Genomic DNA, 14,141 nt, shown 5'->3' with positions numbered 1-14,141 from the left:
GTGGCTAGCTGATGGCTGGCATGACAGGGAAACATGTGGACGTGGGCAGTAGAGGTCATCAGAAGGTGAAGCCAGACTTGAGATCTGAGTGTCAGCAGGACCTGAAGTAACAAGGGGACATTCAGAGTGGTGCTTAAGGAGCCAGGTTCAACACCAGGCTCTGTGTTCAGATTCCAATTTCCTTCTACTGTAGGTTCCGGGAGACAGCAGGTGACGGCTCAGGTAGTTGGGATCCTGCCACCCGCATGGCACCGAGACCAGATTGAATTCTCAGCCCCTGGCTTCAGCCTCAGCTCAGTGCTACCCACCAGGGGCATCTTCCAGGAAACCAGATGTGGTGGGATCTCCTCTCTCTCTCTCTCTTTCTCTCCTCCATGCAAATAATAATAATGAAAATAAACGAGATGGGAGATGTGAAAGGGAAAAGGAAGTCAAGACAAGGGAGAGACCTGGCTACCAACATCCAGACAGGGTTCAAATTTCTGCCATGCCCGGTGGGAAAACTTCCTGAGAGGAGGGGACACGGATTAGCCTGGATCACCAGTGAGGTCTGCCTGACAGGCACACTTAGATGGAATCTAATCAGACTCTTAAAGCTGAATTTCACTCACAGGAGGCTGAGGGCATAAAAGAACACATCAAATCCAGCCATGATGAAACAACCAGACACATCCAGAATGTGCAAGGCTCTACAAGACAACGGATTTACTCAAAAACACAGTCTTGTAAAACACTGTGGAGAACAATCCAGACTGGAAGGGATTCAGGAAGCAGAACAACCAAATGCAATTAGTGGTCTTCATCAGATCCTCATTTGAAAAAAACTTATAAAAGACATTGGTGGATAAACTAGGACAAGTCGATATGGATGGCGAAAGTTATCAGGAGATTATTGCTAAGGTTGCTATGTGGGTTATTGGCATGGTGTCTATTCAAAGCAAAGGTCTTCATTTTTTTTAAAAGATTTATTTTTTGTTTATTTGAAAGGCAGAGTCACACCCACACAGAGAGAGAGAGAGAGGGAGAGATGAGACAGAGACAGAGTCAGAGACAGAGACAGAGAGAGGTCTTCCATCTATTGGTTCACTCCCCACAATGGCTGCGATGGCCAGGACTGGACCAGGCTGAAACCAGGAGCTTCCTCTGTGTATTCCATGTGGATGCAGGGGCCTAAGGACTTGGAGCATCATCTGCGGTTTTCCCAGGCATTTTAGCAGGGAGCTGTATGGCAAGTGGAGCAGCCAAGACTTGAACCGGTTCCCATTTTGGATGGTGGTGCTATAGGCAATGGTTTAACTCCACTATGTTCCCCTCCTTTTTTTTTTTTTTTTAAAGAAAGTGTCTTTATTTTTTGAAGCTAAAAAGCGAAGTACAGTGTCCCCTCACTATCAATGGAGGATTGGACCCAGGACCCTTGTGGATACCAAATAGCCCAGATGTCCAAATCCTTTATACAAGGTGAAGTACTTGCATAGAACCTACACACGTCCTCCTGTTACTGGAAATCATCCCTAGATTACTTAGAATACCTAATATAAGGTAAATGCAGGGAAAACAGTTGTTATACTGAATTGTGAGGGAACAGGGACAAGGAAATGAGTCCATGTATGTTCAGTACGTGCAATTTTTTTCCCCCAAATATCTTCCAGCTGTTGTTGGTGAACTGTGAGGATAAGGAACCTACAGAGAGGAAGGCCAACTGCATTGGAAAAGCACGGGTAGTGATGACTGCAATTCACCTGAACGACCATGGCACTCTGCTTTGCGAATCCTGAATCTCATCTGTGTGTATTCACGGCAACATGCCTTCCACAAACTCAAAATGCCTTTAAGAAGAGGCTCAATAAAGCATCCGATACGGGTTAGCTAAGGTATAAGCATAATGGACTCTTTTATTATTGAAGGCCTGGAGGAATTTTTATACTGGGTCAGAGATATAGAAACCTCTGAGTACCAATTATTTTATGTTACCTTATTTTAGGGGCTTACTCTCAAATAGTAGAAATTACCCAGTGAAGTCTATAGCTGTGTGTCCATGCTTGTTTTTGAAACAGGCCTTCAAAAGATCTAAAGCTGATGCTCTCTTCTTGAATTCTTCAAGTTGGCTCCCTCCAACCAAAAACAAAAGATGAAGCTAAGCAACAAGACAATGGATAGTAGAACACGGGTTTGAAATCTACATGCAGAATATTCAGTTCTTAATGTGGCCAAGCACATACAATCTCACATGTCTAATGATGCATCTCCAGCTATGTGCCCAGGGTTTCAGTCCACGGTGGACGACCTGTTCCACAGTGATCCCATAGATTTTAATGGGACTGAAAAACCCCATCACCTACAGACCTCACAGCCCTCATAATGCTGTAACACAACAACACCACACATATGTGTGTGTGATGATGCTGGTGAGTTTATTGTGCAGCCAGCTGTACAAAAGGGCTGCACAGACAATCATGTATGTGAGGTTACAGTGGGCTACACCAACTAGGTGTATGCCAACCATGACAAAAATCTCCTAACAACGCATTTCTGCAGCACGTGTTGTCAAATGGCACCAGACCATAGTTGTACTTCTTGCTTTAGAAAAAGGGAAATAAATCAGAAAGGTGATGGGAAAACTAAAATTTCCCAAATAACCATTCTTGCTGCTGGTATAAAAATACCAGAGCAAAAAAGGGGGGGGGGGGTATTCTTCTCATTTTCTTTATGGGTATTTGAAATATTAAGAGGTCCATATAAGTACAAGTCACACTATCTGAAGTGTTATGTTATTTCTATGATATTGTGGTCCTGAGCTAAAATGTCAGCTTGGATGCTAGGTCAGCATATTGCTACCTTACTCACTGTAATTATTAGAGATCAGAGGTTCCTTGTACATCAGTCTGCCTTGTGTTTTACTTAAAATCTTCCACATTTTTAAACTATCACTTGCTCAAATATGTAGGCTTCTTCATAATTAAATCTCCACCAATAATATAAAATTTTACAATGTGCACTTCAACTATTTGTTTCTTTCAAATGATCCAACCATTTTACATAAAACTTATGGATTCTAACACAGGAGAAATTGAATGGAAATAAGTAAAAATGTCTATGACTTTTCTGAAGAATTCAAATCAGAAATTGCGACAAAAGCTCCAAAACACCTGCCATCTCCTTTTTTTTTCCCCCTTTCCACTCACTCCCCCTTCTTGTCCCTTCCTGTCCCCAGAAATCCTGGGGCACCCAGGGCCAATAATCATATTTCCCTCCAGGCTCCCCCGCGGCACTGAAGCAAGATAAGAGGCCACAGACGTGGCAGGTGCCACTGGTGCCAATTCTGCCTTACTTTGCTCACCTTAGCCCTGGGAACTTCAGCCTACACATGGCCCTGAAGGACAGCAGGTGGTGAGACACAGTCAGAGGTTAAACATTACGCTCGGTTGTTCCCAACCTCAAGTAACACACGACTCCGCACAACGCCGACAGCAAAGACGGATAGGTAGGGACTGCATGTGTTTTGCCCTTTCTCACCTTCCCCAGTGCACCTGCTGGCATCAAGCACACAACCTGGCATCATACACAGGCACATCAAAAAATCTGTGGACAAAGGGAAGTAAAAGATAAGCTTATGTTCAAAAGTGCTTGAAACACTTGCATGGTTTTTCATGATACGCGTTTTCCACAAATATTTTGAAGACTCCTGCAACAGACAAGGATGCCCTGCTGACGTGGCTGCAAAGGACATCGGCCACGGGGGAGCAACGTATCTCGCAACTTCTCAGAAACACCTGGGAAGGACACATGTGTCAACGCATGATGTCATGGAGCAGGACTTCACCTGTGCGCTCAGAATGCAAGCATGTCAACATACAAGCCAGACTTTCCGAAACAGGACCACACACACTCCCCGGCAGCCGTGGCCTTACCCACCTGTCTTAAGTCCAGCGTGATTGTGACCCAGTGATACTCTCTCCCGTTTTGAATACTGGGACTTTGCCACCAGTTATTGGTGCCATCGATTGCATTTGAGATGGGATGGCGTTCTGTTAAGAGAAAATTAAGACACGCATTTTTCTCAGGCCTGGCTGGCTTCAGATTTTCGAACATCTAAACTGGTAGAAACGGACGGCAGTGAAGGTGCACGGCTCACGGCTCCCTCACGGCCATCTTCATCGCAGTTTCTGAACGTGTGAGTGCACGCGCCTGCTTCGGGACGGAAGGGGCAGCGCTTGCCTTTGGGGTTGGCGCTGTGGCCGTCGCAGATCCGGCACTGGGCGTTCCGCAGAGGCCGACCCGGCACGTGCTCCACAAGCTTACAGAACATCTCGGGCCCCTGCTCCCCGCACGTGGCGTTGGTGCTGATGTGAGCATTGCTGGCGAGATTGAGGATGGCAGGAAACAGACCTGGAAGGCACAATTCACTGCATCAGCCTAGCCCCTGGAATCCAAAAGCAGGCTTACCCTCCACCCACCCACCCCCATCACTTTGCAGGGACTCAAAAAGGTGATAAAAGCCTTGTGCTAATGAGGAGGCCTCACACAAAGCGAGCTGTTCAGCAGCGTTTTCTCTAGGTGAAACTGTTCCATGGAGGGGACTCCAACACTGGTTGCAAGAGGTCTTTCCTCTGATCTAAAATCTCTCTCTCCATCTCTCTCTCTCTCCCTCTCCATCTCTCTCTCTCTCCCTCCCTCTCCCTCTCCTTCTTCCTCTCCCTCTCCCTCTCTGCCTTCTGCTTTCTTTGGTGAAAAAACTTTAGGATACAAAGATCCAATTTTGAAAATTCTCTTTAATTTACTACTAATCTTTCCCTTTGTACCTCTCCTTTGTCTTGAATGATTTTTATATTTAAGTGTGTGTGTGGGGGGGAGGGTGGTGGGAACTGTACCAGATCCAAACTATTATTTATTTATTTATTTATTTGACAGGCAGAGTGGATAGTGAGAGAGAGAGACAGAGAGAAAGGTCTTCCTTTTGCCGTTGGTTCACCCTCCAATGGTTGCTGAGGCCGGCACATCTCGCTGATCCAAAGCCAGGAGCCAGGTGCTTCTCCTGGTCTCCCATACGGGTGCAGGGCCCAAGGACTTGGGCCATCCTCCACTGCACTCCCGGGGCCATAGCAGAGAGCTGGCCTGGAAGAGGGGCAACCGGGATAGAATCCGGCACCCCGACCGGGACTAGAACCTGGTGTGCCAGCGCCGCAAGGCAGAGGATTAGCCTGTTAAGCCACAGCGCCGGCCTCCAAACTAGTGTTCAGAAGATAATTTTGGGCGACTGTGAGAAAAGTATCTCCATTAGGCTCTTTAGCTGTTTAACTGTATCTCGGTAAGAGAGGACGAGAGCGGGGCAGAATCCACAGAGACCCGGAAGTCGTGGTGGACAGGACACTGAGGACACACCCAGGGGAAGGGACACTGTTAACTGAGAGTATGGGCGGGGTCTTGGCATAGTGGCGTTTCTCCAGTTACTAGAACTTGATCTTCAGAGATCACAGGATAGAATCTTTTCCTGTACAGAACATTTCTGAGATGTTGATCTTCCAGTGAGATCTGAAAGAGCACAGTATAACTGTGGTTAAATGGAAGGAAGTCAGTGCTCCAATTTTTATCTTTAGGTGCTGCCTAATATGCCCAATGAAATTTTCTCATACTAATTTTTAATATTTTGAATCATAAAATGAAAAGTTATTTTTATTAGGGCCGCTACATTAAAAGAAAAAAACAAAGCTCCCCATGTACCCATTAAACAGAAACATCTTAGGTAGTCTTTCAAAGGCATCACACACGAGACAGAACTCCTATCAGCAGTTGTGGCCTGACGGAAAGGCCCTATTCACTCCAACAAGCCCCCAGCCCCTTAGAAAAGTCATTGAATGTTTGTATTCTAGGGCAGTAGTCTTAATTTTGAAACATAACGGACTTCATACTTATTTTCATTTTTAAGGTTATTCTTTACCATATGTTTTAAAATGGATTTATTTTTAATGGGAAAGGAGTAAAAAATGCTCTATGAGGAATCAGACGAATCAGCATGTTCAATTACTGAGCCCCCAAATTACTGTTTCCTCAGCCGGCAGTCAGGTACGGATGTGACAGGTAAGCTCTCGGGAGCGGCTCTCACCCGGCAGCAGGGGCTGATGCTCATCGCTTGGCACCGAGAGAAGGAATCACCAAGTCCACCCTTCACGACGACAATATTCTAATAATCTGACTCTACACTTTCCTACATGCTTAAAAGGTAAAATACGGTACACGTTTCAACTGTGATGTTGTATCCAAGCAGCTACAGCGACATTTTTCTGGGTTCTACTTCTCACACAAGCATTTAGGTTTTCAGTACAGTCAACTCTGTCCATTGCTGTCACAGAGATGAGTCAAGCAAGGAAAACAAACCGAGGTCGCAAGAACGGGTCTAATAATGTGCTTGTCCATGGGCGACACACATTTGACCAGCTCACAAACGGCCCCCTTTCCCTATTTGGCCCCTAGGTTGCCCAGCTTCAAGAGAATTCCTTGTTTCCCACCCTGGGGAGCTACAGGGCCTGGTGCTACTGGGGGGCAAGGGTAGGAGTCTTGGGGCCACCACACTCTGTCTCCTGGAGCCTTTGCCCTGTGTCACCCAGAAAAAGCAGCACGAAGCTCATGAACATGAACTTCAGTCACCTGGGCCAATCACACCCGGTTACATGGCAGTCACCAGCATCAGGGGGTTCTTCACGCCAGCTAGACTATGGAGAACTTGTTTTCCCTTACCTTGCTGATCCTTTAAATATACTCTAATTTAAAAAGAATAATACAGCCGGCGCCGCGGCTCACTAGGCTAATCCTCCGCCTTGCGGCGCCGGCACACCGGGTTCTAGTCCCAGTCGGGGCACGGATCCTGTCCCGGTTGCCCCTCTTCCAGGCCAGCTCTCTGCTGTGGCTAGGGAGTTCAGTGGAGGATGGCCCAAGTCCTTGGGCCCTGCACCCCATGGGAGACCACGAGAAGCACCTGGCTCCTGGCTTCAGATCAGCGCTGTGCGCCGGCCGCAGCGCGCTACCGCGGTGGCCGTTGGAGGGTGAACCAATGGCAAAGGAAGACCTTTCTCTCTGTCTCTCTCTCACTGTCCACTCTGCCTGTCAAAAATAAAAAAAAATAAAAATAAAAAGAATAATACAAAGACGGGCTCAAAGCTTCATTAGCACAGCCCTGCAAACCTTGAACTGATCCATTTCCCAAAAAACTCCAGGTTTTTTTTTTCCTTTTTTAAAAATTTGCAAATAAAAATTGTACATATTTACAGAGCCAGGTTGCCTATCACTAAAACTAAAACTTCCTTCCCAGATAACCCGGTTTTTTTTTTTTTTTTTTTAGAAAATCTTCACTAAAGATTATGCCTTGCGTAACACACTGACTCTCACTCTGTGGTTACAGGATATTTATTATTCCCTGTGGCACAGGATCACATCTGCTAGAAGATGAAGAACGCTGGAACTACGTCCTGGAGAAAGCACGTTGTAAAAAGAGCTTTTTTAGAACTTGCTCAGGTTGCTGACTCATTTCAAAGATTGCTGAAATATTTCAATAAAAGGAAGCTACATGAGTGCCAAGCAAGACAAAGGGACATCAAAGACTGAGAAAGGACATTTTAGGGTCAAGACCCTACCAAGAAGAATGGTTGCATTCTGTGTATTTATGCATTTATTTAAACTGACACATGAAAATGATACCTATTTATGGGGAACCGTGTGATGTTTTGACAGATGCGACATTGTGTAATGCTCCAATCAGGGTAAACAGATCCACCTTCTCAAATATAAAAGTTTGATCTTACACATAAAGATGTATCAAAAGCAGAACAAAGCATGACACATGTGACAATTTTCCCATTACTTAGCCATGTACTCAATAATTAGACTACAATTTTTGCTAAGAGAAAGATGGCTCAGGTGCTTGGGCTCCTGTACCCACGTGGGAGACCCAGAAGAAGCTCCTGGCTCCTGGCTTCAGCCTGGCCCAGCCTTGTCTGTTGTAGCCATTTGGGGAGTGAACCAGTAGATAGCAGATTCTCTCTCTCTCTCTCTGCCTTTTAAATAAACATCTTTTTAAAAACATTTACTTTAGTTACTGTTCCTGCAACACTACTTTCTACCTTTTTCTGCCATCCAAGATACACACTGGAGTCTTCCTCCCTCCAGGACTGAACTAGCAGCTAAATGCTTTGTACGCCAAACTCCATCAAGCATGCAATCAGTTCCTTCTCATTCACCAGCAGTTTTTGTCTGCAGTGCCCTCCTCTTATGGCCTTCTGCAGTGCATTTCCATGCCCGGCTCATCGACTGGAAAGTTCCCCTGACAACACGAGCGGACGACGTGGTTATGTGCTGGAGGACACCCTGGCTACCACACAACTGCCACAGTTCTCACCTGAGAGTTTCAGATAGTTTAAAAATTCAGTGTCAGAGGCTCCTGGGTTTTTTCCTTAGCAAATATGTTTTTCCATCTTAAACATAAAACACCTAAAATAATCAGATTAGGCAGAGACTCGTTACAACTTCTTCATCAATACTTTTTATATGAACAGAGCCAACGATTCACAGCCTCAATTCACTTGTAAAAGAAGTGAGGTTTCTTTCCATTTTGGAAAAAAAAAAGTGTTTGAGCCCCATGAAATGGTATATTTCCTAATCCTTCTTCAAAATCAAAGTGATGTTTTGAAAAGATATTCAATTCTTAGCTAAGGGATCGGGGACAATATTTTCAAGGCATTTTTTCCCAGACTGAAATGAAGGATCATAAATATTTTATACAGTTAAAGAATCAAAGAGGCTTCTGATGTCTGGAGTTTTTATTATGAAAAACAACCAAACTTCTAATTCAATCTATGGGAACCTTTGGCAAAGTAGCAATTTAAGTTTCTACACTGAGAAACAGATGAGTTTTTCCTAAACATTCATGCATTTTTTCTCTGTTTACCCAATGCCCACCTCCCAAGTCTTACCATTTACCCACATAAACATCTACAAACTGATTAGAGAAGGAAATCCAGAATTAGAAGCAAACTCCCCTGTTTCTCAGCACTCTCTTTGAAACGTGGCAATCACCTGATTAAACAATAAAAACAGCACCTTGAACCACTGTCAATGGCATTAGTTAGTGAAAATACTGGAAGCATTAAGTAATATTCCAGGATAATGATGACAATGGTACCCAGGTATTCTAATAACATATCCCAGGTTAATAATGTTAAGGTAGTGTAATGGCATGGGTTTTGCAGGAGGACATGAATTCAGAGTACTAGAAGTGCATGCTCCTGAGTCAGTGTCAGTGTGAATGTGCAGTCAATTTCAGTGAGCGCCTTTTGGGTATGCAGCACCATGCCAGGCACCTCCCAAGGATGCTGAGATGAGTGACTCGGCTCTTCCTGACCCCCAGGCTCTCACAGTCAAGAAGGAAAGAGAGAGGTCTACTCTCAGGTGTTGTTAAGTGCAACATTTTAAAAAGCAGCAATATTTAAAAACACTAGATGAGAGGTTCTAGAGTAAGAAAGCCAGTAAGGTGTGATCCACACAAAAGTACAAGGTCATGACCTGACAAGCGTGGGTCCAGACTCTTTTTACGGTTCACTGCTCTTCAGACCAAGCTCAATTGCCCTCCCTTTGCACCTTCCATGTATCCACCCACGCCCTATTCCTCCTTCAAGCTAAACCCAGATCACCTCTGAACCCGGGGCGAGGGTCAACATTCTACTTTCACCCTAGCCTAAGTCAGCACGCCCCATCACTGCGCCCACCACTCACACAGAGACTAGTAACCAGTCGACCTGTGTCTAATCCAGCTGGAGAAGTCTGGAATTAGAAGTAAACCACCGTGTTTCTCAGCCCTGTCTTTGCCTCCCACACCCCCCAACACCCCGTGTCAGGCCATTTTCTGTTACTGTAACAAAATATCTGAGACTACATTGTTGATAAGGAAAAGGGGCTTATTGATTGATTCAAGAGCATGCTGCCACCATCTGCCTGGCTCTGGTGAGGGCCTTCTGGTTATGTCAGAACATGGCAGATGACATCACTGTACGAGTGCAGGCAAGAGGGAGATCCGATGGCAAGACAGGAAGCCAGAGAGATGCAGGAGCAAGGCTTGCTCTCTTTCTAACAACCTGCTATTAGGGAAACTAACCAGGGCCTCTCAAAACTCCATCGATCACTTCCAAGAGTTGTGTCCCCTGCTCCCATTAGGCCCCATCTCTTAAAGGTCCTCAGCCCATCAACCCCAGGGACGAAGCTTCCAGCACATGAACCTTTGAGGGACATATCGCATCCAAATCATAGCGACCAGTAGCCTTCTCCAAAACATAATAACAACAGTTGGCTGATCTGTGAGTTTCACTTGCCTTAGATCAGCATCCGGCCCATGTGAATGCCTGATAATGCCTGAATGCAAGAATGAATAAATGAAGGACGGAAGGAACTACTCTTACTCATGGACCACTAAGAAGTGCACAGAACCCAAGGTGTAGGCCCTCATCCTGGTTCTACTACTAAATAACCAAATGTCTCAGCACGAGACAATCTCTCAAGTCTCTGTTTGCTCAACTGTTCAATTATCTGAGTCTTCTTTTCCTAAGATGCTGTGATTCCAGAATTCTCCTTTGATACAGTACCAGGTGGCTGAGCACTGGTCCACAGGCTTTGCCCAAGGGATCCGGTAGCACCAAAAAGCTTAAGTACCCTGGTAGGAAGGTGCTTCGATTGAAACATTGGTAGCAGGAGTCAGTGTGGAAGAAGGAGGTGAGGAGGTGACAGAGGTGACTTTGTTGGTCTCCTTCCCTCTCCTCCTCTAGGAACCTATGCATCCCTGCCCAGGGGCAGCCAGGAGGCCCACGAGCTATGGCCCCAGGTGGATAGAGAAGGTGAGTGGTGGCAAGTGCGCGGCTCCCCTGCAACCAAGCCCAGAGCTGACATCACGCTCAGTGACATCCCCAGTGAGTGACCTGACCAGCAGGTCTGGAGCAGCAGCTGCCACCTGGGTCCTCAAGGCATCCAGGTTGCTTGGACCAGCCTAGAGAAAACCTAGAGAAAACCATTGGGACTTACACAATAGCTTCAGTCCTTCCCTCCACAGAATAAAATCACCCTCCCAAAATCCAAGTTATTATCCGATTTCTTGTGCCTCACCTTCCAGCACAGGGCCAGGGCTCCACATGGAGGACCATAGGCGTATAGGAAAGGAGAGAGAGGGAGAGAGGAAGGAAGGGCGCAACTGAAATTACTCACAGGGGCACACCCCAGCAAGCTCAGGGCTTCCTTACAAGCAGAGCCACACTTCGTCTGAACCCAAACTATTTTCTCTCCAGAAAACAGTGCAAATACAGCAGGACGGTGTGAAGCGGCTGAATTGGAAACTATGTTTTCCTCCACATGCCTTCCTGAGCCTGCATATTTCTCAGAGGCCTTATCCCTGTTCTGATTGGCCAGCCAGGAGCAGCTCCTGTAACACCAGCCCCCTCCTCTCACTGTCCTTTTCCCTTGAGAAACCCGTGACCCAAAACTTGGTGCAGTACTTAAAGGAACTCTGTTTCCAGTTATTCATTATGAATTAAAAATTATTTTTAATCACCACTAAATGAACTTTTTAATATCATTTAATATTTAATATTAGATTTTATAGTATTCTCAAAACACTGAAATAGTCAAACATCAAAGCTATACATTTCTTGCTGGCTTAATGTAAAACAGGGCTCTTATTTCCAATGAGAATTTTCCCTACAAGTTACCGGTTCCTTATTTTATTACTGAAAGAAAGAAATATGTTAACACTTAGAGCATTGTTTAAATGAAGGCCATCCGAGTCACCTCCAGCTTAGGAGCCCTTTCAACTTGAGACAGAGAAGAGCTCCCCTCCCCCTCCTCTGCCTCTGCCCCAACACAAAGACTTGGTCTTTGGATTAAACCAATTTAATCATTGATGGCTGTGAGTAAAAGAAAGCTTAAGATATTCTAGAGATTTGACTGGGTAAGCACCAGGGCCCTTTCCAATACCCTTATAGAAAAAAGAGAGGGAGAAGGTGACAAGGGAGAGAGAAAGAGGAGGGAGAGAGAGAAAGGGGGAGAGGGAGAGAGAGAGAGAGAGAGAGAGGGAGGGAGGGAGGGAGGGAGGGAGGGAGCCACACAGCCAGAGAAGAGGCAAACCCAAATTCCTGGGCTCCTGGGAGGCTGGCGATTAACACAGTTGACTTTTTTCCCTCACATGAGAACAGGAAGAGGAGCAGAAAACAAGAGAGTAGTGAGGAACAAAAAGAGGGAGCAGGGTTTTGCTGGGTTCCACATCCACACCAATGTCCTCACAGTGTCCTTGACAAAGAGAGAGGGTTTGACTGCAAGATAAGCAAACGGGAGGAGGAAGTTGGGTACAAACGTCCTCTGCGTTATCAGGACGTGCAGGCTTCCCCCTCGATGCCTGCTTCGTACTCAGACTCAATGACACTGGGTGTTCACTGGGCCTCCACGTTTACGGTTGCAGAGAGCGCTGTCATTCGCTCTTCACGGAGCGGTGACAACTGAAATACTCTACCCAATCAGAATCGTTACTGCACATAAAGAAAACACAAAGGCACTGCTACAAGCACATACATTTAGAACTTCCAGGCTGGTGCCGTGGCTCAATAGGCTAATCCTCCGCCTTGCGGCGCCGGCACACCGGGTTCTAGTCACGGTCAGGGCGCCGGATTCTGTCCCGGTTGCCCCTCTTCCAGGCCAGCTCTCTGCTGTGGCCCGGGAGTGCAGTGGAGGATGGCCCAAGTGCTAGGGCCCTGCACCCCATGGGAGACCAGGAGAAGCACCTGGCTCCTGCCTTCGGATCACCAGTTGCTGCGTGCCGGCCATGGCGGCCATTGGAGGGTGAACCAACAGCAAAGGAAGACCTTTCTCTCTCTATCTCTCTCTCACTGTCCACTCTGCCTGTCAAAAAATAAATAAATAAAAAATAAAATAAAATAAAAGAACTTCCAATCATTCCCCATATGGTGAAAAAGTTGCTGCCCTTCTCTCCTTCCAAATCCTTAACTGGAGTGGCCTTGGCTTAGAGGAAGAAAAAAACAAATTCAGACTTTGAATAACAAGGCTGTCACTTTGCGTGACAACCCTGCAGCTACTTTGCTTCTGTCATTTACAATGCTTGGAATGCTTATGGCATTTGTTTAATTAAATACTCAAAAATGCCCATTAAGTCAGCATTTTCTAATCACGCCACTTGCTTCCAAAAACCATGGACTCTTCTAGAAACGCTTCAAGGTCTTTGTTCTTCCTTTGTTGTTTCTTCTGCCACTTCTCATGTTATTCAGTTACATTTTAAAACCTACACAGCCCTGGAAATTCATCTCGGGTGTGTACTGAGCTCTGTGTCCTGAGTGTGCAACCTGTGGTGTCCCCCTTGGCGCAGTGCCCTGCTGAGATTGTCTCAAAGTTTTCCAAAATTTAAACCAGGATGGCTCCATTCTCATCCTGCACTGGCTCCTCAAATGAAGTACCTGGTCCTGCAGGTGCCTAGCAGTACCTTCAGTAAGGGAGTGTCCTTACAACTGTCCACTGACCAGAGCCTCTGATTAGATGGCTTGGCACCCGAGGTGTCGAATGTGTCCCGAGGGGGTTGGATCCACCAGATGAGAGATTTCATTCAGTGCCCATCTAGAAGGCCATCTCACCAAGAAGTCACTTCAGACGCCTTTCATCTTATGGATCTCCAGTAATAGACAAACGTAAGAGTAAATACTCCACTCAAACACATGGAGTTCAATTATCTGGTTGCCATTCTCACTGGGAATGATCATACTGGTTTTTTCAGATCTTGTTTTTCCTCTTGAAACTGGGCTACCTCTTTCCCTAGACATAGATGAGGGATCCTCAAAAAGCTGTCATGGAGAACCATGCAGTGGCCATCTGGCACACTAGGTAGGGTGCCACTTGGAACACCCAAGTCAGAGTGCCTGGCTGGAATCCTGCTTCTCCTCAGCTTCCTGCTGGTGTCCATCCTGGGAGGCAGCACAGGATGGCTCAAGTACTTGGGTCCCCATCGCTCTCTTGGGAGATCCAGACCGAGTGCTGGATTTCTGGCTTTAGCCTAGATCAGCCCTTGCTCTTATGGGCGTCTGAGATATAAGCCAGCAGATGACAGTATCTCTGTC

General features: G+C 46.1%; 1 protein-coding gene across 1 annotated transcript in view; it reads right to left on the bottom strand.

Moving 5' to 3' along the window:
* The window catches only part of LAMA1 (laminin subunit alpha 1), a 170,511-nt gene that overhangs the window by 132,544 nt on the left and 23,826 nt on the right, over positions 1-14,141 (bottom strand). The window contains exons 2-3 of the mRNA XM_062201378.1: positions 4,216-4,386; positions 3,913-4,025 (exon numbers count right to left, since the gene is read on the bottom strand). Coding sequence (XP_062057362.1) covers positions 3,913-4,025; positions 4,216-4,386 — 284 coding nt within the window. The remainder of the gene's footprint in view (positions 1-3,912; positions 4,026-4,215; positions 4,387-14,141) is intronic.

Source organism: Lepus europaeus, chromosome 9 (assembly GCF_033115175.1).
Source record: "Lepus europaeus isolate LE1 chromosome 9, mLepTim1.pri, whole genome shotgun sequence".
NCBI lineage: Eukaryota > Metazoa > Chordata > Mammalia > Lagomorpha > Leporidae > Lepus > Lepus europaeus.
The sequence above is the reverse complement of the archived record's forward strand: the minus strand, read 5'-3'. Positions and strand labels throughout refer to the sequence as shown.